Raw genomic sequence first — 27,123 nt, 5'->3', positions numbered from 1 at the left:
CACATGGACATGGAAAATTTCCATGAGGGAATGTTTAAGGGAATGTCTGATTCCCTGTTTTATAAATAGAGCCCTGGAGAATCTTCTAGGTCCTTGTGTTTCAATGGCAGTAATTGATGCTTCATCAAAGAAATTTTCAGTGAATGTCATATTCACTGCTTTATAAATCAACTCCTTAGTGATTTTGTTTAAATGTTGGTGCAGAAAAAATCTTAGATGTTCTAACTAATGCCTGCTTTGCACATTTTCACAAAAAAATGATAAAATAGTATATTTGTATAAATGTACTTGTTATAAATATATGAATATATATCAGAAGAATATTGGAGTAATATAGAATATAGAAATTGTAATTTGTCTGCTGTGCATAAGAGATCGTAAGAGAAAATTACTTTGGAAAATGTGATACTTTTTTTGTAATTAAAGTTCTAAATCAAACAATATCCAGATATTTGTCTTGTTTGTGTGCTACAAAGTGAGACAATATTTTACTTCCATTTTGCATTACTTGCATGTCAAATATGAAACTTCTGATCCTGAATAGAACTATTGTTATACATTTATCCATGAACCTATTCTGTATTTAAAGTGTTACCGTCACTGTAAATTAGAATATTTTTTAAGAATATAAAAACATTTAACATTTAAAAAAAATGAGAAGGTTTTTGAGGAATGTAAAGCAAAAGTTTTATTCAAGATAAGGTTTTTCAGATTTGACATGCAAATAATGAAATCTGACATACTGTCTCCTTGCATACTGCACAAAAAACAAAAACATCTGGTTAATTGAATTTAATATTTTGAATTACAAAAATTTTCACATGTAATGCTATTTCTAAGATGTGTTTCATGGAAAAATATCACCCAACGAATCTCATCCAACAGTGGGTTTGGGGTAGAGTAGTATCTAGAGTAGTAGAGTTACAGACCCTGATTTATGAAAGCTCTCCAAGGCTGGAGAGAATACACTTTATCAGTGAAGCTGGGTGATCCAGCAAACCTGGAATGGATCTGGTCCAGGATTCAAAATGTTTGCTAGCAAATAGCAATGAGTTGTAAAAAATCATTCCATGTTTTCTGGATCACCCAGCTTCACTTCTAAAAGTATATTCTCTCCAGCATTGGAGAGCTTTCATAAATCAGGCCCACAGTCTTCATGAGTACTCCATACATGTTTTACATCAATGATCAAAGATTCAAAGTTTAATAAGAGCTTTACTGTTCATTTTTCTTCCATCCCATTTGCCAACAAAGAAAGGAGGGTCATTAACAGCTAAACATTAACTATAGGGCACAATAATATAGCTCAAATGAGAAATAATGGTTTTGTTAAATTAGGAAACAGAAATGACAATTTTTCCTTCAGGCTCATTCTGTGAGCCTAAGCTATTATGTTCTGGAAACAACAGACATTTTTTCAACAAAGCAGGATGGGATAGTTACATAGTTACATAGTAGGTTAGGTTGAAAAAAGACACAAGTCCATCAATTTCAACCACTAGGGAAAAAAACATATCCCAGATAAAAAACAACAAATTCCTTCCTGATTCCATGAGGCAATCGGATGTTCCCTGGATCAACAGTCACTGTTATTTTTACTTTAAAGCCTTAATACCCAGTTATATTCTGTGCTTCTAGAAAAACAACCAGCTTTTTCTTTCAGCAAGCTATAGTAGTTGCTGAAACTATTTCCTGAGGGAGCCGATTCCACATTTTCACAGACATTACAGTGAAGAATCCCTTCCTTATCTTGTTCTTTGTAATGATCTCAAAGTGAATAATGGGGAAGAGAGTTCTCTATACTGACCATTTATATATTTACACAGAGCGATCATATCCCCCCTTAAACATCTCTTCTCAAGGGAGAAAAGATTCAGTTCAGCTAATCTCCCCTCATAGCTGAGCTCCTCCATTCCTTTTATTAATTTAGTTGCCCTTCTCTGCACTCTCTCCAATTCCACAATGTCCTTTCTGTGAACTGGTGCCCAAAACTGGTCTGCATATTCCAGATGTGGTCTGACCAATGCTTTGTACAGGGGCAGGATTATGTCTCCATATCTGCAGTCTAGTCCTCTTTTAATACAAGAAAGTACTTTGCTAGCTTTAGATATTGCAGCTTTGCAGATTTTTAACATCCTGTATAGACATAATTCCATTACAAAGTTTGGTGTCATCTGCAAACACAGAAATTGTACTTTTAATCCCAAAGACCTTTCCAACTTTGAACATTAAACTAACGGGTCTGTAGTTACCTGCTAATGAGTTTGCTCCCTTTTTGAAGATAGGAACCACATTGGCCTTACGCCATTCCATCGGTACCTTGGCAGTGACTAAAGAGTCTCTAAAAGTTTATAAAATGGCTTTGAAATAACTGAGCTCAGCTCTTTGAGGACATGTGGATGTAATCCATCAGGTCCTGGTGCTTTGTCAACCTTAATTTTTCCCAGCTGTTTCTCAATCATATTAATTCTGAGCTATTGTGACTCATTAAAGGCAGTGGCATTGCTATTATGAATTTGGACTTGAGCTCTGCCGTTTTCCTTTGTGTACACAGAGCTAAAAAAGTGTTTAGTGAATCTGCCTTGTCTTTATCCCCAGTTACCAACCTAGTACTGCACAATCCAATGTTTGTTTGTAACATGGGAAGCTCCTTACAATTATCCATAACCCTCCCCCCAACTATCCCTAATCCACCCTCCACTAGTGTCTAACCCCTGACTAACCTTTTTGCCACCTTATTTAACTGTCCCACCCTCCCAACTGTCCTAGTTTAAATATCCCTCCACCATTTCCCTAAATCTTTCCCCTAGCACAGCAGACCCCCTTTCATTTAGGTGCAAACCATCTCTGGCATAAAGGTTGTACCCCAATGAAAAAAGAGCCCAGTGCTCTATGAACCCAAACCTTTCCCTTTTGCACCAGGACTTAAGTCATGCGTTTAGCTCTCTAAGCTCCCTCTGCCTTTCCTGTGTTGCGGATGGCACAGGCAATATTCCAGAGAACATAACCTTGGAGGTCCTTTTCTTCAGCTTGAAATCTAGTTCCCTAAACAGATTTTTAAGGATCCTTCATCTTTCATCTATATTGTCATTGGTTCCAACATGGACCAAGACACCTTGTCTTGTCCAGCCCCTCCCAGTAGTTTGTCCAATCGGTCCACCACATGCCGAACCCTGGCACCAGGGAGACAGCAAACCATTCGGTTTGAAGAGATCTGGGCGACAAACTTTTCTATCCTTCCTCCTGATCATAGAATCCCCTATGACAACCAATTGTCTTTTCCTTCCTGTGTTTCTCTCTCCACCACTACTAGATGTGCTGCTCTCCCGGCTGTTAGGGGTAGCAGTAACATCTAGAGATGCCACCACTGGGTCTGCCACCTGCACATCTTCACATAACTTTGAAAACATGTTGGGGTGCTCAAACACAGGGCTGGCCTTAATTTTCTGGGTTCCCCTACCACTCCTTCTAGTCGCATTAACCCAACTCCCTACATGTTCATCTTGACTAACCTCTCCACCCTCCACCTCTAAGCCATTAACTGCCTGCTCAGAGAGCAGGAGACCCCTCCCGAGGTGATCCAGTGATTTCAGTGTTGCAATGCGCTTCTCCAGCTCTCCAATGCGAGATACCAGAAAGGTGACTTGCTCACATTGGTCACAGTGGTATTCACCTAGGAGCTATTGCTCCATTTGTGCATACATATGTGCAGTGAACCAAACCTTCCACCTTGCTACCACTCATTTTCCCAGTTACAAGTTTTGTTTACAAGGAGTTATAAAAGGTTACTAACAGTTTGTGGTTACTATAAGGATTTAACTCCCGTTTGTTCCAACTCCACTTGATCAAAGAGCCACTTGTTTCACAAGCCAAGTGTGAGCATGCTCAAGGCTAGTGCCCCAGGAACTTAAATCACCCGTGAAGCCTTGACCACTTCCCCTTAGAGGTCAGCAAGGACAAAAAGCTGTTTAAACAAAACTGACAGTTAAGCAAATACAACCCAACAGTCAACCAGACACAACTCCCAAATGCACAATATCAGAGTCCTGTTTTTTCCAACTCCACTTGATCAAAGGGCCACTTGTTTTCACAAGCCAAGTGTGATAGGAAAGAAGACATCGAAGAAGGAGCCACTGGTTACTTTGCTGTCTTAAATGGAAAATGTTTATATGAAGTGTTTATTTTAAAGAGGAGTAATTCAAATTCCTTTCAAAAGAAGTATTATTCTCCTAGCATTTTTGATAACTTAGGGCTACGTAATGGTCTTTCCAGTGTTAGAAAAGTACACACCAGGCTGGTCAGCACCAAAAAACCACTAGTCCCAATGACTAGATGAAAGACTGATAAATGAGTCTGCCAGGGCATCAATCCCTCTTTAATATACCCCACAATAGTAGTGATATACCCTATAGTAGTAGTGATCAGGGACTGCATCTATAATAATATATTATACCACTGAAGATGCTGATTCTTTAGCTAGATCCAAAAGGTGCAAAAGGCTTTGACCTTTTTGTGACAAGTATACTGAATGCAGTTTTTTTTTCCAACCGAAAAAAGAACAATGCCGTCGCTATTACAAATTACTTTTTCACAATGGCTTGTGGGATCACCAAGTGCTAATAGCTGTCATCCATGAAAGACACTACAACAGGAGCCTCCTGTTTCTATCCTTAGTGGCCAACTTGAAGATGTAACAAATGTATGAAAAAATAATCATCTTGCAGATTTTTTACTGAAAAAGTGTTTGCCACAGAAACACAACCACTGCAATACTAAGCAAAGCCTACTTCTGTTTACTGTTTTTAGGTAAAATTAGGTACCTGGGTTTATATTTGAGTATAAATATATAAAAATATACTTTATTTTAGATGTTTTTATTCAATAAATAGTAAGGTTTTTCAATGCTGACTGAATGCATGGTCATTTTAGGTTGGCATGTTACCATATATTAAAACAGGTCAAGGTGACACCCCGGTTTAAAAGCTTGCACCTTTTAAAACACATCTCAAAGCAGCACCTACAGCTTAAAATGTTGTCAGGGAATGATCTTTTTCAACATTAAGTAAAACCAAATGCAAAGGAAAATTAATATAAAACATCACACAAGATCTTTCTTTACACAATGGTTACAGTAAACCCTAGACCAAGGATCAATGTACTTGGGCACAAATGTGTATTTAAAAATACTGCTACAGTAAAGTTACAGATATGTTGAAGTCTCTTTATAATGCATTTTGCCTCATCTTTAGACCATGAGACTTAATAATATTTTTTACATTTTTTAAAAATGTATAGGAGTTTTTAAAAAAATTTGAGAAATGTGAGAAAGGGACTCATCGGTAACATCGGTCAAAGCACTGATAGTGATGGCGCCTAAGCAGAGCAGCACCCGTATCTTTCTTTTGATGATTTGACAGCTAATCTTTAAAGTAGAACTGTCAAAAAAATAAACAAATAGCATCTAACTTTAATTTCACGGAGCCCCCCATTCTGTTTATACCTGGCCTTGATTTGGTCCAGCGCCATCCTGGAATCCACAGGCACGAAATCGGGTGAGGTAGCCTGCTGTAACTGCACATGTCTGAGATCGGCACCTTTTTTTCCAGTGCTTGGAATTGGCAGGCACAGCAGGACCAGCCCAAAGCCTTCTGAAATGCATGATGTAGATAGGAGGCAGCAGTTTACTGCTGTGGCAGTAAATACAGAAGAGGAGGGGCTTCCCTTTAAAACCATAAAATAAAAAAATACATTAAAGTAGGGGGTGAACAAGCAAAGTTTTATCTACCCTTTTATATATAGTTAAAATGTTGGTGATAGGTCCACTTTAAGGTAACATTTGTATTCCTCTGCAAATCTCTGGCCAGAGAATGCTTGTATACAGAGGTTGACCTATGTTTAAATAGTTTACTTATGAGAAATCAAGGAAAATAAAAAAAAGACATGTGTCCTAGGTAACTTGCAGGCAAATCTACAGGCCATTACACATACCTGCAGGCTTTCAGAGCCTGCTTTTATGGTCAGATTTCACTCTGTCAAAGTTAAAGTATAGTCAGAAAAACATGTCTTTAAAGCCAGACAAGGGTTATGTGAATCCAAATTTAGTATCCCAATAGGTTTTTTGCCAACATTCCTAAACAACTTTTAACTTATTATTCATTCGCACATTTGATTCAGAAAAAAACATATATTAGACACTGGCTGCACTTGAGAGAAACATTTGTAACAGGTTACATAATTTACATATATGACAATATATGACATGTTTGTAATGCCTTATAGTTGTAGGTTTGTGTGTGGAAGACCCCCATAAAATAAAATCTGACTGACCTGTTTCTCATGCATGGGACCAGATCAGGGACAGGTCATTAGAGTTTTGGTTCATGCTCAATGACCTCCATTTTCTGCCCAGCCTGTTCCCATGCATAGGAAAAGGTCAGGTTTAATTCCTATAGAAGTCCTCCAAAAAAACAATTGTGGGTTTAACCTTTCCCTTCAGCATGCTTTATTTGTTATGAACCTCATAAATGGTGGATGTCTTTTGCCTACATAGTTTGTATCCCCCTTTTGCATCTCAGAAAGTTGGGAGATATAAATTAATACTGGGCAGTGGACAGTAAGGCTGCCATTTGTAGGGTGGGGGTGGTCAGGAATTGATGTCAATGTCAGCCACTCCGTAACTAAGGGTTTTGTCTGTACAATTATGTTTGTCTGCTATAGCTAGTATTAGAGCCCTGTATATTATATCTGCATTATTTTTAGTATAAGGAAACCATCTCTAAAGAATGATATTCATTCAAATGAAATAGAAATTTCAAGCTGAATCTCTGGATTCCTTTTGTGTAGAGCTATTACAGTGGACTGGTTCTGACGATTGCATTTACTCTGCTCACATAGCTTGTTCCTGTCTTTTTGAAATTTGTCACATCCATTAACTTCCCTGTACAGAATACCTCAAGTGGAATGAAGGCTATTGGCACAGGCATTGTAATGCATTTGGGAGAGGTTCTGTACAGTCTTGGCTCTATATATTGTTTTACCTTCCTATCTAAATGTTTAATAATAAATACATGCAATGCATTACATTACAATACATACTAATAAATCAATAAAAGCTTAGCATTTTCAGAACATGATAATGACATTTTACCATTAAAAAGTAGCATATGAAAAATATTTTATGTTATCCTCTACAATATGTTATCTTGCATTGCATTTGCATGCATTTTAGAATATTTCCAGTGCAATTTAACCACTTACATTGACAGTTTGGCAACCAACATGCCATTTTTAAAAAGCCATTAGGACATTTAGGCAGCAGCTTAATTAGAATATTGTAAAATACATTAGCATTATCATAAATCCAGGTTTGCAAGCACACCATCATTTCTATTCATTTTTTATTAGTGTTTGCAGATTAGTCAACACAAACCTATACAAATCTTTTATATGCATTCAGCGTGTCTGCACCCGAATAGTCAATGCAGTCAGTGAGTGAAGACAAGAAGAGAATCTGTTGTTTATTCAAGGTTTTTATTTCCAGGAACCATGAATTAAGGATTTTTTTATTGCTGTGTTCTCATGTAATTAAAGAAGGTCAAACATGAGGACAAACTGCTAGAAGCAGATAGCCCTGTATATGTTTATGTAATTCCACACAATTAGTTGTGGAAAGCTGCATACAGATCTAGAGAGATCACTTACGACTTATTTGGTTATATTCTTGCTGCTTACTATAGTAGATATTTTCTAATGGTTCTAGTAGTTTGGGATATTTATTGAATTAATGAATATTCTACAGCAGGGGTGTCAAACTCAAATCCACAGAGGGCCGAACTTAAAAACTTAAACCAAGTCAGGGGCCAAACTTGAAATGTATTGAAAAAACCTGTTTGTGGCTCAGATGGAGAGTTCTATGAAAATCACTGTGAAGTCCACAGAGCAGCTTGCCATAAAAAGCAAAAAATATTTATGGTTCACAATGAAGACTGTTTTCTTAAAGGTAAGACAATAATGTTATACAAAGTTATAAGGCTTGTAAAAAAACTGATATATTACAAAATACATGCAGTGCTATAGTTTTACCTTTTCACTGAGCATTTGTGATTCATTTTAATGTAAAATGCATGTTTATAACTGAAAATTACCTAGAACATATATATATATATATATATATATATATATATATATATATATATTTCTGAACAGCATATATTTATGTACTGCTGCTTAATTAAAAAATACACTTAAAGCGCAACCAAAACCAGGTTACTCACCAGTTTCTGTGCCCTTGCAGGGTGCTGCCATCTTCTTACATTTTTTAGATCCTTTTCTTCCTCCTAGAGATCTTTGGCCATCTTGAATGGCTGGGCCAGGTAACAGGAGTTCAATAATTCCCCACGCGTGCAGAGTAAGCCGGAAATGGCGTGTATTCTGGCAACCAAAGCACATCAGCTCAGCATATTTGTGGGTTAGGCAGGTAGGAGGAATATTGCAAAGGGGATATCACCTGTCCCTTTTGGCAATAATGACCTGCTTGATCATATGTTCCTAAAAATTGGAACTTTAGTTTCACCCAAATATATACAATATGCACAATAATTTTAGTGCACACAAGCACAATATAATCCCCATTTTTTTTTGTAAAATAGAAAATATAAGGTTTTGTCAGTAACGGGGCAGCACGGTGGCTCAGAGGTTAGTGAACCCATCGGAACCCACCTCAGTGCTGTGGTCTTTGCAACGCTATAGTCCCACGTTCGAATCTCGGCCAGGACACCATCTGCATGGAGTTTGCAGGTTCTCCACATGTCTGCATGGGTTTTCTTTGTGTACTAAGGTTTCCCCCCACATTCCAGACTATTATACCTAGACTGTAATAATGACTATGGTAGGGGCATTAGATTGTGAGCTCCTTTGAGGGACAGTTAGTGACATGACTAGAGACATTATACAGCGCTGTGTAATATTATGGTGCTATACAAATACTGAATAATAAAAATAGTCACCAAACATTTCACACCTCAAATTCAAAACACTGTGAAACAATAGTACCTATAGATGATGCTTTAAATGGTTTTACAAGATATAAATTTAGAGTTCAGAACAAATAATGGCCCTAGAATTATTGTTTAGTGTCTTAGTGTTTTTGATGTGTGCAGTGATACTCTAAATGTGTGGCTCAATTGTTGTTTTTATATTTGTGCGTTTGTGTATGTCAGGGCAGGGGTCTGTAAATTGTAAAATTTACATTTTTAAAATCTAATTTTTGGTAAATTAATGTAAACAATACACTGAAACCTGCTTGTTGATGGATTGGCTGGGGTTTGACAGTCCTGAGCCTGGAAGTGCTTAATGCTGAGTGCTTCCAGGTTCAACTTCATTGGGAAAATCAGCAAATTGATGTGCACTGATCTCTTGCTATTCTCCTTTTGGGACCTCATGACTATCCAGAACATCCAAAAAGAGGGACAGGTAAGCCTGAAACATGTATTTTGGTACAGGGGGCATGTTTTGCAACTCACACACTTTTACAAAAAAGTAGGGGTTCACAGTAAAAATGTCATTATAATATATCTAAAGCCAAAAAATCTTCATCTCTGGATAAAGCAGAAAATGGTTAAAACTACTATGAGATTGTCGTTCTAGTTTTTTTGTCGGGTCTGCATTTTTCCACCATGTACAGGTCTACAATTAAATATGCTACTTTGGATAGAACTAATATTACAGAAAATATTTTATTACTGCATTTCTGTTGCAATCATTTTTATTAAATTTCAAAAACAAAAAATTAAAGATCAAGGATGTACAAACAATGAAATGCCATAAATTAAAAGTAGTTGAATAGTACAATGAGGCAAAAAAACAAGAAGATGAAAAAAAGAGAAACTAGATCATGTATAACAATAGACAACTAAAATTGCATGATTTGATAAAAGGGATATACACACATTTAAAACCATACCAACATAGAACATATCAAATAATAACAATAATATAGCGGAAAGGCAATTGGAAAATGGCAATTCTACTTAATACCTAGGAATATATTAGGGAAGATTTAATATGCTGTGAAGATAATAGCAAAAAAAGGGAATGGTGGCATTACAAGAAAAAATATAGAAAATACCATATAAATGCGTAACCCTGCTTTAAAGCAGGACTATCCTTTAAAAAAAAGCACACTTACCTTTACTTCTACAGAGCCCTTGGTCCTTCTGGAGCTTACCTCCATTGGGTACTGCACCATCCTGGAAGTCCCAGTGCAGAGGAAGCACCAGGTGCTGCCATCTTCTTTTTTGTTTTTCCCATTACAGAAAAAATGCTTATGTCCAAGATCAGAGCATGCCAGAATCTGAACTCACAGAACTATATAAAAGGGTTGTCTACTCTTTTATGCAAAGTAAAAATGTTGTTGATAAGTCCACTATAAGTGGATGTAGACTAGATGTGGCCTGCATCGTCCAATTAAGTCACATTATAAAACTTTTTTTTTATTGAGTTGCAATATTAAAAACAACAGCAAAAAACAAATTACACACATATCATTAAAACTATTGCACATGAGTCACTATGTGCCATACAGTTATCCGCCATTGTTTTATACAATGCGGTTATCTGGGACAGCAAGAAAAAACTTGTTTTACCTCCAATGTGTGAACCCAAGTTCATTTCCCAGTATTGATCTTAAAAGTGAGTAGGTATAAGCCTTGTCATATATCTCATAAGTAGTAAATCTTCTATGTTAGAGAAGTACAATAAGGTCAAACAAATGAAATTTATGGGTTTTGTAGAGTACAGCACTTTACTTCTATGATGTGTAGTCCATGGGAGAAGAATTGATCAACATATTATATGGCTTGCAATAAGTAAGTATAGGCATGTTAACAAAATAATTCTGTGTTCTGAACCAAGTGCTGACCTGCCTGTAACAAACAAGCATGCCTAACACTTATCTGTCTCACTATTTATTTGGTGTTTCTCCCTCTCCCAACTAGGCTTGCCCCTACCTTTAAACAAGCCAATAAACCTGCTTCTTCAAACCTGCTTACCCATCCTTACTACACTAATAACCATCACTACTAATCAGTCACAGTTCCATTACTATTACCTATTACATATTATTCTCACAAACTTTAGACTGTAACCTTGATTGGGCAGGACTTTTTTCTCCTCCTGTGGTATAGTTTATTTTCACAATATATCACATGCAGCCCCTATTTGTTGTAAAGAGCCTTTTGATATGTTGGCTTTATTAAATGAAGATAATAAATAAAAGTGATAATATTTATCTCCAGGATCATTGCCATGCATTTCAGGTATGCAAAGACTAATATGGATTTTCAAATTTCATTGTAAATGAAACCAACTTATCCTTTTTGACTGTTTTCAAGATTACTTTGGTTAAATATGTTTTCTTTCATCCGTTTGATATACTGAGTTACTAAGTGAGCTTGATGTAAGTAGGAAGTAATAATTCAATGCATTGAACCTATTGCCTACTTTCATTACACAGACAAATTCCGTGGCAATTTGCCAAATCTGCTATAGAAATGAGTTCTGTGCTTGTACACATTTTGTTGGTCATATAGTACAGAAAATAGGAAATACTTTTACAATTTTATAGTATTATGAAAAGGTAATTGAGAGAGAAAGTAAATATCTTCCACAGATAGTTCACATTTCCTAAAGGCAGTAGTTAAAGTTTAATAATAGGTAAGTTAAATAGGGACTCCCAAACACTATATTGTATACTTTTTTTGTTTGTTTTTCACTTCATCATGATCCTACAGCTGTCCTGCCATTTTTGTGACAATACAATGCACAAAGGCTTTTCAATTCCTTAAAATGTTGGTGACCATAGATTTTATTGCAAGTTGATTGAATTTGCACTATTTTCATATTTCTTATATCACGCCAACAAAATTGGGTATGATTTATTCAAACAAAATTTTGCTTTGACAAATCTGGAAGATAATTACTAATAATAATTAATAAGATAATTATGTCAGAAGAGTGAAGAAAATAAATGTGGTTAATATAAAACTAACATTTTGCTGATTTGATGGTACCTTATTTCTTTTGAAATAAAAACAAGAATGCAATATTACCATGGATTCAAACTAGTTACATTCAAGTCTATGGCAGCCAAACCTAGAAAAAAAATTTCAAAGCTTCTGAAAAATAGAATTGCCACCAAAATTGCTGGGTATTGGGGAGGTTATTACACTGTAAAACCGCATGGAAGATGTTAGTTCTTTAAAAAACAAACAAGCATGTTTTTGCTAAATCAAAATTAAAGTATAGACGGGAAACACATTTTTTAAAGCTGATAGAGGAGATGGGAGTCTCTTTGTATTAGGATTTAGCTAATTAGCACCCAAATGCTTTAATCAACAATAGGTTTTTGCCTTAGTTAAGACAGTTGGCCTTTCCTTTTTGTTTGTAAGAATTTGTGACAATGTTTCCCTCTAAGCTGCATTATTAATAGCGATGAGGGAGCGAGTTTTTAAAACTCAATCTCACGGCGAATTCAGCCGTTTACCGAAATTGTAAGCATGAATGGCCGGTGTAAATTTGCCAAATGAGATAGAATTTTAATTTAAAAAATTGGGAAAAAAAAATTGCAGGATGTGCTGATCAATGAATGCAGCCAAGGCCACATGGGGAGACTTGTCCCCATTAAACCTCTAGTGTCAGGGATCGCATACAGGATTCCCACCTCCAGTGCCCTGGAAATCCACTGCGATCCCCAGACAGTAGAGGAGGATTCCCAGGGCTGCATGAATGAATGCAGTCCTGGAAATCCTCCTGTTATGATTTCTTGGAACTTCCGATGGGTTCGCGAAATTGGTTCAGCGAAATTTCACAGACCCATCGGAAGTTCGAGGAAATTTTCACGAGAATGCCGGAGGCATGCCTAATCATCAAGTACCTACAGTGTAGTACAAAAGGGATTGGTAGGATGTATTATATTCAATTTGTAATTTTTGGTTGAGAAATGATAGATACATTTCCTTTACCTTCTTGTTCTTTAGACCCCAAAAAAGTGAAAGGATATGTTTCTAGTACAAGAACAAATGTCACTATTAGTAGATTTTTCCTCTATTCCTTACTTTAGGGACAAGTCAAAATTGTAGATTCTTGCTCACTTTCAATTCCCACCAATAGAGACACAGACAGAAATTGAAACCAGGACATATCTACATACCATGTGTGCAATATCTTTTGGGGCTTCTCTCTGCCTCCCTGGCTCTGCTGAAGGATTGTGTGGTACATTGCCAAAGGAAATTTGTGTGTGTGTGTTTGTGTATATATATATATATATATATATATATAGAGAGAGAGAGAGAGAGAGAGAGAGAGAGAGAGAGAAAAAGAGAATCTGAGTGTCACACATACTTCCTCCTTGGGCGAAACTACTCTTCCAGATTTAATCAGTATCGCTGCTGTTGCTAGCCTTTGGCTATTTAGCTGGCTCAGACACAGCACCCTGGGTTTGTGCAACATGTCTCCACTAGTGCAGAGCCCCCTAGCCCTGCTTGGTATTTGCTCTACATCTTGCCACTAATTTATGGCTTTCCCAGTCCAGCTCCTGTGCTAACCTCATGTTACTCTGTTGTTTCCCTGTCTGTTGTTTGTGATGTTCCAGTGCCTCCTGTGTCTCCTGCATTCCCCTGTGTCTCTAGTGACCCCGGTGTTACCTGTGCCTCCTGTTGCTTCCTGTGTCCCAAGTGTTCCCCTGTGTCTTCGGTGACTCCTCGGTCACTAGTGTCTATTTTCTCCATTTTTGGCTCTTGACCCCTGGCTTTGTACCTGACCTCTCTTGTTTGTTGCCTGCCTCACCCCTAGATTTCTTTGACTATTCTCCTGGTTGCTTATTTGGTCTTACTCATTGTCCTACCCACCCTGGTGTGCCCAAGGACCGCAACCTAGCAGCAACCTGCAGAGCAACATGCTCACCACTAGAGGCTCTGGAGAAGACCAGACTGCTGTTTAGATTCTGCAGCTTGGCCCTTCTCAGGGCTCACCACCAGCCATAGCGCTCCGTCTTTTCAAGTGTGACTCTGAGATTGACAAGGTTTATTATCAAAATACATACCGATTAAAATGCCTTTACATTATTTGTCCCCATGTCCTCTAGAGTTATTTGCCTCCCAATATGAGTTGTATCACCCATAAACTCCCACAGTTCTTCTTATTTACCCTCAAAATATAGACATAAAAAAGCAAAAAAAGAAAATATCAAATCATATATATATATATAGGCTAATTACCTGGTGTTGCCCAGGTATTTATTTATTGCAATCTTATATTATACAGGAAAAGGATAATATACAGCTATAGTGTTAAATCAAAAAAATTTTTTTTCATGTTTTAAAAGTATAAGTACATTATACAATTTTAATACAATTAAAATAAACTAGCCTAAATAATGGCATATTTTCCAATGATGTTTTAAATGTTTTAATAACACCATTTTCCTCATGAAACATCCTTTAAGACAAGTAACTTTAAGACAATCTGAAATGTTGTTCCTGAGATGTAGGTGCACCTCTGGTCAGTTTCTGTTAGTTCATTTTCAATAAAATATAGTTGTAGAAATTTTGGTGGTTGATCTGGCAGCGTAAGTAATGATGATCCCGCTTTATGGTAAATTTGCCCTTTCACTGTGAATGTGGATGGAAATCCAGGCTGTTGAACAATTGATGTGGTGCCGAATGATGTCATTTAGAAACATGAGTTGTATTTTCTGATGTTATTAAGAAAATGTTTTGACTATTTGAGGTATTAACTTTTTGGCTTGACAGTAACTACAAACCATTTCTATTTTTCCCATGGTCGCTACGAGTAGTCTTTATGTGAATCATAGTGGAATCCTTCCAATGCTAAGTTAAAATGTTGTGCAGTTCCCGATTGTCTGGCTCTTTCTCTCATTTCGTGTACTCGGGTCTCACGCTGTTGTTCTGTCTCTGAAGCTCTGGATGTAGTAGCTCTTTCTCTGATTTCCTGTACTCGGGTCTCATGCTGTTGTACTGTCTCTGAAGCTATAGATGTAGTAGCTCCTTAGCTCTGTTATTCTGTAGTCGGGTTTCACACTGTTGTACTGTTTCTGAAGCTCTAGTAGTAGCTCTTTCTCTCATTTCCTGTAGTCAGGTGTCACGCTGTTGTACTGTCTCTGAAGCTCTATGTAGTATCTTTATGGCGCGGTGTGGCAAGTCTTCTATTACTGTCCTCGGGATTTTCTTGTCTACGATGTTGTTTCATTGTTTTTGCCTTTGATTGCACTCGGCTAGTTGCCTTACGTTTTCTCTAAGGCATTATTACAGGCCAAAAATTTGTAAAAGAGTCCAAAAAAAGTATGTAAGCAAAAGGCACACTGTCACTGAGCAATACATACACATAAATGCAAATATACCTCTGACATATACCACAGCGCTGTACAAAGATCAGCGGTGCACTCACATGAGTCTGAGTCATATGTCTAGCAAATTTGGTTGAAATGTGTCTATGCGTTTCCGAGTGATGGTGGAACATAGCAAGTTTGGTTGACATGTCTTCATGTATTTACTAGTGATGACATACTCACATACATACATACACCCAAATATAGCTCTGACATATAGCATAGCGCCGTACAAAGATGACTGGTGCACTCACATGAGTCTCAGTCATATGCATGGCAAGTTTGGTTGAAATGTCTGCATGCGTTTTTGAGTGTTTAGATTTTTATCCATTATGTACATGTACAAAATACATGTATGTACCTTTTTTCATATTATCGCAATGTTGTTGAATGGCAGCTCAAATGATTTTTATGGTGAGAGATTTTTACCTTCAGCTAAATGATCTGTGATCTCTTCCAAGGATGGAGATATCAGCTTTATTCAGTAAAGAATCTCAAATCTGGAGTTGGTTCTCTGCTGAATAATGCCTTTGGAGTTGATGGGTTTTTTTTATATTAAAGCTGCTAGCCATAATGCTAAGGCTAATGAGCAATATGTCAAATAGATTTTTAGTAATTACGCCTGCCTATACATAGTCCATGCTTTAATTTATTGTAACACTGAATAAACTGGATTAACCACATTTCATAAATAACAGATCAAATTTGCAATGTTTTCTGCTGTGTGCACATACTTACAGGTTCACATATGTGTGTTTTAAAAAAAATATGAATAATCTGGAACATCTTAAAGACTGCCCTAAATTAATAATTGTTATTCAACCCAGAATACGTAACCAGTGCAAATTTTTCTAGGATGTGTTCTTCGATTTCAGTTGTGTGCCAAGGAAATAACATGGTGACTTTACAACGTATTAGTTGAAAGGAAAAACATAAGGGATTGAATAAATGAAGTCAGTCTTTGGTATATCTTAGTTCCTCTGTGATTTTTCTTTTAATCAATGTCATTCCATCATCTGCTGCTACAGTATAAATTTATTGATAAATAAAATTTAAAACTGAAATGGGAAAATATCATTATAACTTTTAGTAGAAAGTAAGATAAATATTCAGTAGAGAGTGAATAATAAAAAATCCTCTATGATAGGAGATCACCCAATCTGTACCCATAATCCTTATCCACTAATCTAACTTTTTTTTTAAGTTATTGAAATTTGAAATTGCTTTGTATTAATAAAGATGAGAGAGTAATGGAAAAATCATCCATGTTGATGGAGTCATAGAGTTCATTATAATCTAATTTTCAATTCGCCTGATGTATGTGGGTCTATATATAAAGGTTCGCTAGGCAAATGTTTGCTGGTCATTCATCCAACTCAGCATTAAGCTGCAAAATGGATGATCATTAAACTTTTAGAATGTGATGGGAAAAACTTGAGTATGATTGGCATTCCTCTAATATGTTGTATGCTGTGGGTAAATTCTCTTTACAATTATAAGCAATTAGGGTTGGTGGGCCATTTTTCTTTAAAATGACAGCGCTAGTTATGATCTGAAAGGAAGTAATAAACTTCTTTATTAGCTGCTGTATTAATAGCAAAGTAAAGTGATTGTGTTAGTAGAAAAAACACCAAAAATGAGTTTTGGAATATCCTGGTGCCCATTGACCAGATGACATGTCTTTCTACTCATGCTAAGATCAAGCCCTTTTTTTTACTATATAGGAAAGCTCTTGATGACCTATGCCAGATCTGGGGCTTAATATCAGAATTATTTCATCTAGACTACTTGGCCAACTGTGCTTTTGTGGTCAGAAAGGAGTCTTCTTCCATGTGGCAAATGGGAAGCAGTTATTTAGGGTATTTTGTTTTTCCTTCTTATGGATCACATTATGTTAGATGTGAGAGAGAAAATTTGATAGTCATACTTTTTTTATCAGTTTAAGCAAATTTGCAACTATATACAACTATGCAATTTGATTCACTTGACCACAAGGATACATATCTCCCTGGACCCCAATTCTGAATGAGATCCAACCTGATAAGCACATAGTGTTTTTTTCTGGAAACATTAAACTGCTTGCAAACAGACAAAAAGAGAAAGATATATAATGTTCTATTGGTCTAACAGCACCCACCATAGAATGTTACATGCTATATCATAGTTTATGCATGTCACGGTCCCTGCTGCACTTAAGTAAAGAACCCACTATAATGTCTACAAGAAACTAGCGTTCATTCCTTGTTCTCATAGGAATTCTGGTTTACACATCTGCCCACATGCTTAAAAAATGTTAGTTTTTAGTGGAGCGCCATGCCCATTTCTATACATAAGACTATGTAGAAGCTGTATCTGCCCTTGAATTTCTGGGAAACAAACTGTTTCAAGATTATGCTGCTGTGCAGAGATTAATATTCTAGCTAAAACCTTTTGTTATCTGCAGTCAATCATGGCTAGAGAAAAATTTGACCTGGTCAGGAATAACTGATCCCTCCAGATGTTATTCTATATTATTCTGTGTTATGCTTTTAAAATTATTTTTTATGGTGTCAGTGTCTATTTCAAGCACATAAATGCATTAAAATACTGCACAAAAAATATAATGTGTGTTGTATTTTCAGCTCTGCCAATAATTTTCCTAAAATAGCATTTCAACATATTCAGGGATAATAAGGAAAATATTAGGTATAAGTATGCTATTTATTTAAAGTGTTTCCAGATTTAGAAATTAGTTTACACTTTATTAACAGTCCAGATTGAAAAACTGTAGCATCACAAACCAAACCTTCAACATACTGCATTTCATTGAAATTCATTTCAGTTGTTGCAGTGTGCATTCATTTCCTGAGATTGAAATCAAAATTAAATTGCCAACAAATAATGATCTTTTATTCTCTTGATTTACTTGTAGTCCCTTGACATGACTAGTATATTTTTATTAATAATGCTGGTGGCAAAAAAGAATATGAAATTCTTTAATAAGAAAGGTTTTGTCACTTGTATATCTCGTGATAGATTAATCTAGTTATTAGTTTACACTACGAGAAAGCTGAAATAGTTCATAATTGATTTATGTATACTGTAAGCTTTAGCTTTGTAGCTTCATGACCAATGCAGCTGGGACAGAAAGTAAAGGAAAATCCAAGTCCACTTTGGAGAGATTTCCCCCCACTTTATGTTGTCCTTCAGGATTGAAAGGATTATCCTTAATAAACACCAATGACTACAACATGGTCTCAGTTTTCCAAGCACATGGAACTTCCCAAGTGTTTTCTGTTTCAATAAAGTGCATTAACATACATATATTAATAAAAAACACAAAACATACAAAAACACAAAAGCAAAATGTTATGTGCAAACTGAACCACATATTGGTCATGAGCAAATCAAAGCACCAAGTTACAAAAAATTTTACAGAAAAAAACTGTTAGGGATTTTGCAGGAATTATTTCCTCCCCACATATATAAATACACAATTTTTTTTACAGTCTTTATTTTTGGTCAGCTATTTTTACTTTTCTAGGCAAATTTCCATATCCAGAAATAATATAGATTGTTAAGATAGACTGTCAGCCAAAAAGCCTCCCCACTAGCAATAAAAAGGTAATAACATGAACCCTGTATAAAATGTATTTTGCTGTTCACTGGTTACCAAAGTTTATGGTGTACCCAGTAATCCCCTTAAATCAGAGAAAATGTTGATTGGTTTGCCACCAATACCCAAATGAAGGAAGCTTAAAAATTCTAATAAATAAAAATGGGATTTAGTTATGGTGGCTTTCCACAATACTTTACACCTGACGGAACCTTACAAGCTTAAATAGTTGAAGACCTCTACATCCATTTTCACTGAAAGAGTCTAACAAAATAAGAATTATTAACATTTACCTAGAGGTTTTTCAAAAATTCATTAATTTAAAAGTGCCTGTTTATTTCTCAGCTAACATTTTATGTAGAGCCAGAGGTTGATATCGCTCTTTTCACAAATGCATGACACCTCCACAAAATCCTCTAGCCATCTGCCATCAGTTAATAAATCCTCTTTAATTTCCATTAATTCTTATTAAAAAATCAATGTAAATCCGCTCATCTGGCTGAGAGCAACAACAGACACAACTTGAGAAAACATATAAAGGACATTTATACCATGCTTTAGTTTTTTTCTTTGTTTGTTGGCAAAAGAAACCATAACTTTATAAGAAACCAATGATATTTGAGTAAAAAACACAAATTTAAAATAAACTTTAATTTTAGACACATATACAAATATTAGCAAAGCATAACATTTAATTTATAAATACAGGTAGTCCGCAGGTTACATACGAGATAGGGACTGTAGGTTTGTTGTTAAGTTGAATTTGTATGTAAGTCAGAACAGGTACTTTATTTTAGTAAATGCAATTAGGACAGATGTTTGTCTCAACAAATCTTTAGGCAGTGTGCTGTCAGTTACTGTATAAAATCCTTGCTGTGAGTTAATCACACACAAAGCAAAAATGCAAAGCATACAATTTGTTTGTAAGTCAGAACAGGTACATTATTTTAGTAAATGCAATTAGGACAGATGTTTGTCTCAACATATTATTAGGCAGCATGGTGTCAGTTACTGTATAAAATCCTTGCTGTGAGTTAATCACAAACAAAGCAAAAATACAAAGCCAAAAAAAAAAACTTTATGGAGCCTAGACATTCATTACCTTCTGCAGCAAGCTGTGCTTTGATATGCAAAAAGAAACAATTGCAGAGTTTGTCTTGGTCATTAAAGAGTTACAAGATGTTGCAGAAGCGCTCAGTCCCAGCTGTGTTTATCAAACCTCCGTCCTGCACATGAACAAACAGGGTAGCCCCATTCATATCTAGGAGTCGTCCATGTTGGATGTCCTTAACTCGGGGACTACCTGTAGCACAAATGTTGATTTCAAGCATTTACAATGTAAATTAAAAAAAACAAAACAGTATATTTATCATGGTAAAAGATGGAAAATCTTCATAAGCCTCTTACAAACTATTACTAAAATGTAAAGTTATTTTTAACTAGTTATGACCATTCTTATGTATGAAAATTGTTTAATTCTTAGGCATAGAATGAGGGAAGTGGTTGAAAAAAACAGTAAAATCAGTTTACCTTTTCAAGTTTTAAAAAATATCAGATGTTTTATAATGTAATGATAAAGTAATGATAAAAACAAAATATATTGATAGATGATCATTTTTTTTAACTGTGGTTGACTAGTTTGAATTGTGCTTGGGCCCATGTGGTAATGTAACTTTGCAATTTTGGTAAGTCCTATTAAAAAAGTTTAGACTAAATAAAAATAGATTCTATAATAGCTAAAACAACCACTAATTACGCCTAATTTAGCATAAGATTATTACAAATATTTACTCATAAAGAACTGTAGAGAAAAAAGGTAAAAGTTGTCATTTAGTCTCTACCCGAACAGAAGCAGTGGAAAAAGTTCTTAAGAATGAAAGCTTTTCCAAAGTTTACATACAATATATACAATCTTCAGGAAAATGCATCTTACATCTGTTGCCAATTTGATCTTTTATGTTGGCACATGGCCATTGTCAGGCTAAGTTCCTGTTAATGTACTAGGTGGCAAATAATGAGACTCTTCATTCAGTAATAACTGGGACTTATTTTCATCAAAGTTTACCTGTGGACAATATATTATCCACATTTTAGTAACAAGTAAAAGAGCTTTAGAAAAAAAAATATCCTTTATCCCTAAAACAGCTTCTGATATAAAGCAATTTATTCTCAAATATGAAAAAAACCTTAATCACTAAGACTAATCACAAAACCTAAGGCTTTACTCAGTTTCTATCAGCTTAGACATATCTGGCTGACAGTCTTTAAAATATATATATTTTTTTATTAATTATTAATAATATTAATTTCTATTACACCAGAATTTTTATTTAAAAATGAATTTCTCCACAATATTATCTTCCAAATGCTACAGAAGCTGTTAAAAATGGGTATTTTAAAGTGTTTTTTATTGTTTGGATATTGATTCAGAATCAAAACTACATTTAAAGATATAATTTAAACCTGTACTACTAACTTTAATTTCAGTGGTTAAATAAGAAACATGGTGGCAGGAAAAAAATGTCTTTAACTGCCGAGGCTGCCACACTGCTGTACCTGAAGTCATTATCTTGTATATCGTGTTGCTAAATTTACCTATACAAAAAACATTCTTTTCAACTACAATACAATTGGCATTGAGTTGTGGTTCACTTTTTCCATAGGCATCATGTTCTATGTTAATGTGACAAACCTATTCTTCTTAAAATTGTATTTGAGGAATACAAATGTTACTCCCCGGTAATGCAGATGTAAATTAATTTTGAGTACACATTTTATTGGTCATTTTGTATATTTTATATACATACATAACCTGTTGAAACCAAAAGACTGTTTTTTATTTATTCATTTATTAGTATAATAATATACCTTTAGACTCTAAACAGGGTAATATCATTGTTATTAGTATTATCAATATTATTATTATTGTTGATAATAATAATAACATGCATTTATATAGTGCTACACCCCTACACCACAAGTCCATTGTTATATCATTAATTGTCCCTCAAAGAGGTTAACCTCAGAGCCACCGTGCTGCCTAATAATACAGTATAATATAGTAATAATAAAGTATAGTATTATAGAACAACCAAATAACATTCAATGGTTCAGAGATTTCAGAACAAGTGCTTCCATTGTTCAGGCTTTCAGGGTAACACTTGCATTGATCCCTCTATACTGACGGATTACTGGTATTCAAACTGAAAAGTAAAAAATGTCAAGCAGGTCTTTCATTTAAAACACAGAAGGTGCAAATGTGACGGGCAATTCACTACAAATACATAAAAAATCCCCAGTACTTGTTTTTAGTAAGCAACAGCCACATGTATAGCTTCTAGTGAGCAGCATTAAGTACTGGGACCTCACATCTAAATCTTTTTTTTAAATGAACATGTCAGTTATAATTTACAAATATAAGCCACACATCAATTTAAAGGTCTCTTTGTAAGTGTAGTTTTCTAATCCATATAATAAACTAGATGCAGAATTGTTTATGTTAAGGTTATTTCAAATGACAATAGGGATGCTGTTTGTACCTTGAGGAAAAGAGGTTAAACCTTTTAAAATGAGAGCGTGTAAATGTGAAATAGACTTCCAGAGGAAGAATGTAAATTGTTTCACAAAAAGGCTGAATGTCTTTCTAAATGCATGTAGTAAAACTGACTATTAATATTTATAAGCAATAACACCGTACATAGATTGTTGATCTAGGGATGTTTTCATGCCTTAGGGGATCAGGAAGGTTTGTTTCTCTGCAAATTGGACCCAGCTTTAAGGCTTTTTGCCTTTCTCTGGATCAGATGTGGGTTTAGGGTCCTGTGGCTGAAGGCTTTACATTTATTTATTTTTGTCTATTGGTTGAATAAAAAAATGTGTCTTTTCTTAAGCCTAACCTACTTTATGTCAATGTCAATTTATGAAATTATTAGTAAGAGAGCATATACAAAAATTAAAGTACTATAGGCACTTGTTAGGTTAAAGGGGCCTAAGCTGTAAGACTGGCCTGATTTATTAAAGCGTTTAAAGACTAGTCCAGAATTAAAAAAAAATTGCCAAATAATGGAAAATTAGTTTGAGGAAATCTGTTTCAGGTTTGCTGGATAACCCAGGGTCTTTCCATGATAGTCTAATCAGGCCCATTGTGTCACCTTGCCCTTTCTGGGCAAAATCAAATGGTCCTCCAACAATGTAGCAGCCTTCACAAAACTTTCTTGTCTCTACTACTGTTGTAGGTACCACAACATATTAGGTATGTACTAACAACTGTCCACTGTTCACCTGGGATAGGTCATATTTTTCTCTATTCCTATAAGCAACAGTTATTTAGTGTGGGTGCAATGGAAGAAGGAATGGTTGGAGTCACCAAGCTGAATATAACTTAAACAGGGACTAGGCTTCAAAAGCACCCAGTCATTTGCTTTAAAGGTGGCTCTAGGAATCAGGGTCCTTTTAACCAATCTCTAGGAGATATCCAATAGCCTTTTTATTATGGTTTATGCAAAGAGGTTGTCAGGATAAACCTACTTATCAATAAGCAGAACACATTAAAAGTTTTCCCAGCATTATCACATTCTTGTAGTGCACATGTGATTATGCCATTGTATGCCAACTACAACAATGTCAACACCAAAGACTTACCTACGTGTTTACTTATATATGAAAATATATTATCCCTATCAGAATTCCATGCAGGAATGATTTAAATTAAACTGGCTTGTTTTCAGTTTACAGTTCATTATAATAATTAAAGATTTATTTACGATATGCAAACCTTGACAGGAAATGTTCATTATTTCTGTTTGAGTATAACTGATTAAATCAGGTAGATAGAACAAAAGCAATCATTAGTTGCTTGAGTCACAATTTCTTGTGTGGAACTGTTTTATTAGAATCCACTCAGGTCTTATTGTTTCAGGACTACTGAAGGAAATTTTGCTGATCAAGGCAAAAATTAATATATCATACATTGTACATGTTAATATAGCATATAAACAACTACTTAAAAGTAAATTAACTTTTCAATTAGGTGTTACATCTGGTAGCAATATAAAAAAATTGTACAGAGTAGAAGTAATCATTCACATTAGTTCTGATTCCTGAAGTAATTCCTATAGCAATGTGCTCCCCGACCACAGTAAACTTCTTTAACACTGTAAGAATTCAGTTGGAAACACTCTTAGCTAATATATATAAAGATATTGTGGTATACCACCCTTGTGGGATCTCCTTTTCTGGGGTAAAAGTACTCTCACACTGCAGGAGAGGTGTATGAAGAACACTAGAGACAGTAGATTTGATAGGTTTGAAACTGACCCGCAGTCAGTTTTAATAAAAGGTTGCATCAGATAAAACAATAAAAACCAAAATAAATCCTAGCCAGCCAGGTGCTTACTATACAGCCGGCAGCAGGCCTCTCTACCCATTACTCACATGTAGTACAATAATGGCTCTCACAGGCAGCTTTCCTGTGCCCCAGGTCAGAGTGCTTCCTTCCTCTCCTTCCCTTGTTACCTGCTGCTCACAGCTTTGCAGTAACTAATGGCCAGACAAAACCAAACTCTGGCCTAGATCAGAACACTTCTGAGTGACATGTAAAACCTATGTCTGGAATCCCAGCAGACCTATTGCTGGTTAATTTCTCCCATAGGAGAGGAAACAAGGAGAAATATATCTTCCCTCAAAGATGACTACTTTTGCCATGTCACAATATATATATTAAATTTAGGCTATGGCTATCTATTGGGCTACATTAGTGCACCCACATAGATAGCCATAGCCTAAATTTTGAATTTAACAGTAGAATTAAGATATCAAGGGTGAAGACATATGTCTATAGGGACAGTTAAACAGCAAAGTGCAACTGCATCTCTGACAATTACACAGTAGAACTATTCTGTTTTATTTTTTGTGAAGGGTCTAATAGACTACATTCCTACTTTGGCTCTGTGATGCTATTTATGTTGCTTCATTTATGTGTTGTGTTCATATTCTTTTGAATGGGCTGCTCAATGCACTCAGAACTCATAGAAAAGCTGTACTTTTGAAAGTGCAGTGCATAGCTATACAATGTGTTGGCAGGCAATACTCGGCAGTATGCTGGTAGGGTTAATTTGGGGTGCCATTAATAATGATTAGGAATCCAGTGTACCAAAGCACATAATGTGTGATTCTGGTTATTGCATTAGCAATGTGTCCCCCTAAAGGAATTTGCCAGTTCTCACATAAAAAGAGCAGTTTGGTGAACATACATCCAATGGGAACATAAGATACACTTGTTTTTTTTAATGCAGAGCTGATTATGTTAAATTTTGCCTGCTTATGTGTAATCACCAGCGAGAGATGGGAATCAATAGACCTTCAGCCAAATATATACTGTTTGCATAGTAGCTGTGTGTCCCCCAAGGTGGTGACCTAAAGAATTTAACAGTTTCCTGATCATTAAATACATAGACTGATCATTAATTACACATTCCTCACTACTATATTGAATTATGACATATTCATGTGTGGCTTCAATATTGAATCTAACTTTTTATCTAAGTACAGGTTGACATTCAAAAATCCGACCATGGATAATCAGGTTCCTTCACATTTCTGGCATGGATTTCGGAGCGCATTTTCTAATTTACTGTGTTGGCGCAGCACTGTTTTCTAGAGGAAATTAGCCAGAATTAGTTGTTGGGTCTTGCTTGCACGTGCTAAGGCATTCTTGCTAGGCATTCCTGCTCATTCCTTCTCATTTTATCATTTATTTGCGGCTGTATAGCCTCATTATGCATTCAGCAAAGAAAAGAGGTGGTGTAAAACATAAACATCCTATGTTGTTGATCGAAGAGAAAGTAATTTTAGTTACTTTACAGCATATAAAACCATAAAAAATCCGTCTGGAGGTAAAAAAGGTCTGGAGGTTGCTGGATTTTTGAATGTCAACCTGTACATATGTTTTTATTCCTCCTTTCAAATAATGATTGAATGCAGAAAAAAACTTCACATGGTTACATTGCCCATTTTAAGCCAGAGTATTTAAAGATAGCGGTTATTGTCTGGTCATAGGAATGTAATGACAATGTGATGGCAATGTCATGCCTGTCTGCCCCCCCCCCCCCCAAAAAAAAAACAAAAAAAAAAACAAAAAAAAAAAAACTCATTATCTCTGGGGCAACATTCTTTCAAGTGGGATAAAATTCTGGTAATACTGCAACATCTACCACTCTTTTACTTCCCTCCTGTTACATGATATTTATTTGATTTATATGCTTAGAATAAAATAAAATGCTGTAGAAATTAAAATTTAGTGCATAAGTAAGTCCAATTAAAATGGATTTTCTGAGTTTAAATTCTAAGCACAAGTCTCTAACTCTGAGGCTTTAAATTCTAAGCACATGAAAGATGACAAATGAACAACAAGATATTGTGCCACAATATAAATAATGTGCTGGATTCTGTAAAGTCACTATATATCAGGAATATGAAGAAATGCATCAAAGGTCCTAGGGCATCCATTACTGTGGATCCAATGAAGTAGAACATTTGATGGATTCACTTGGTTATGGAGCCACATTGTGCCACATAGGGAGTAACAAAGAACTCACTGAGTATATACTACACAGTGGGATTTCAAGCTTGAAAAGACTAGATGGGATTAGAATAATTTCTGATACATTTGTGTTTTCTGTCTGTCAACCAGAGGATTATATTAACATATATTTTAACATACCTGATGTTGATAAAATCTCTTATGTGTGTTACATTTCTTCCCTATGTTTGTTCTGCTTTTAGTATTTGAAGAATATAAGAAACCATCACAAAAAAGGGAAACATACCAAAGTTATGGTATTGCAGCACATTTTAATACAGGTTTCATTTTGTTAGCAATTTGCTTTTAAAATGAAAGCAACATGTGCAAAGCTATATTACTGACACCTGAGGAATGACCTAAAAGGCAAGATGATAGGCGCTGTGGTGATGGATTGCGTTACACACCATAGCTAAATTGTTTGTAGTCTGGTTGTAAGTGATAAGACACCTAATTAGCTTGAAATCAAACCTAATTCAAAATCTGTTCAGCATGAATCATTCTGCAGCTTTTTACAAAGATTTATAGTCTCTTTAAAAGTGGATA

The 27,123-nt window shown here is 35.5% G+C and overlaps 1 protein-coding gene across 1 annotated transcript in view; it reads left to right on the top strand.

Annotated features, from left to right (window-relative positions):
- Nucleotides 1-7,881: 7,881 nt before the first annotated feature.
- Nucleotides 7,882-27,123, top strand: part of FSTL5 (follistatin like 5) — a gene marked incomplete at its 5' end in the record, with an annotated part of 136,636 nt that continues 117,394 nt past the window's right edge. Inside the window, one exon of the mRNA XM_072406841.1 lies at nt 7,882-7,999. Within this exon, the coding sequence (XP_072262942.1) occupies nt 7,882-7,999 (118 nt within the window). The remainder of the gene's footprint in view (nt 8,000-27,123) is intronic.

Source organism: Pyxicephalus adspersus, chromosome 3 (genome assembly GCF_032062135.1).
Source record: "Pyxicephalus adspersus chromosome 3, UCB_Pads_2.0, whole genome shotgun sequence".
NCBI classification, from domain to species: Eukaryota; Metazoa; Chordata; class Amphibia; order Anura; family Pyxicephalidae; genus Pyxicephalus; species Pyxicephalus adspersus.
This window is presented reverse-complemented; position numbering and strand designations above follow the sequence as displayed.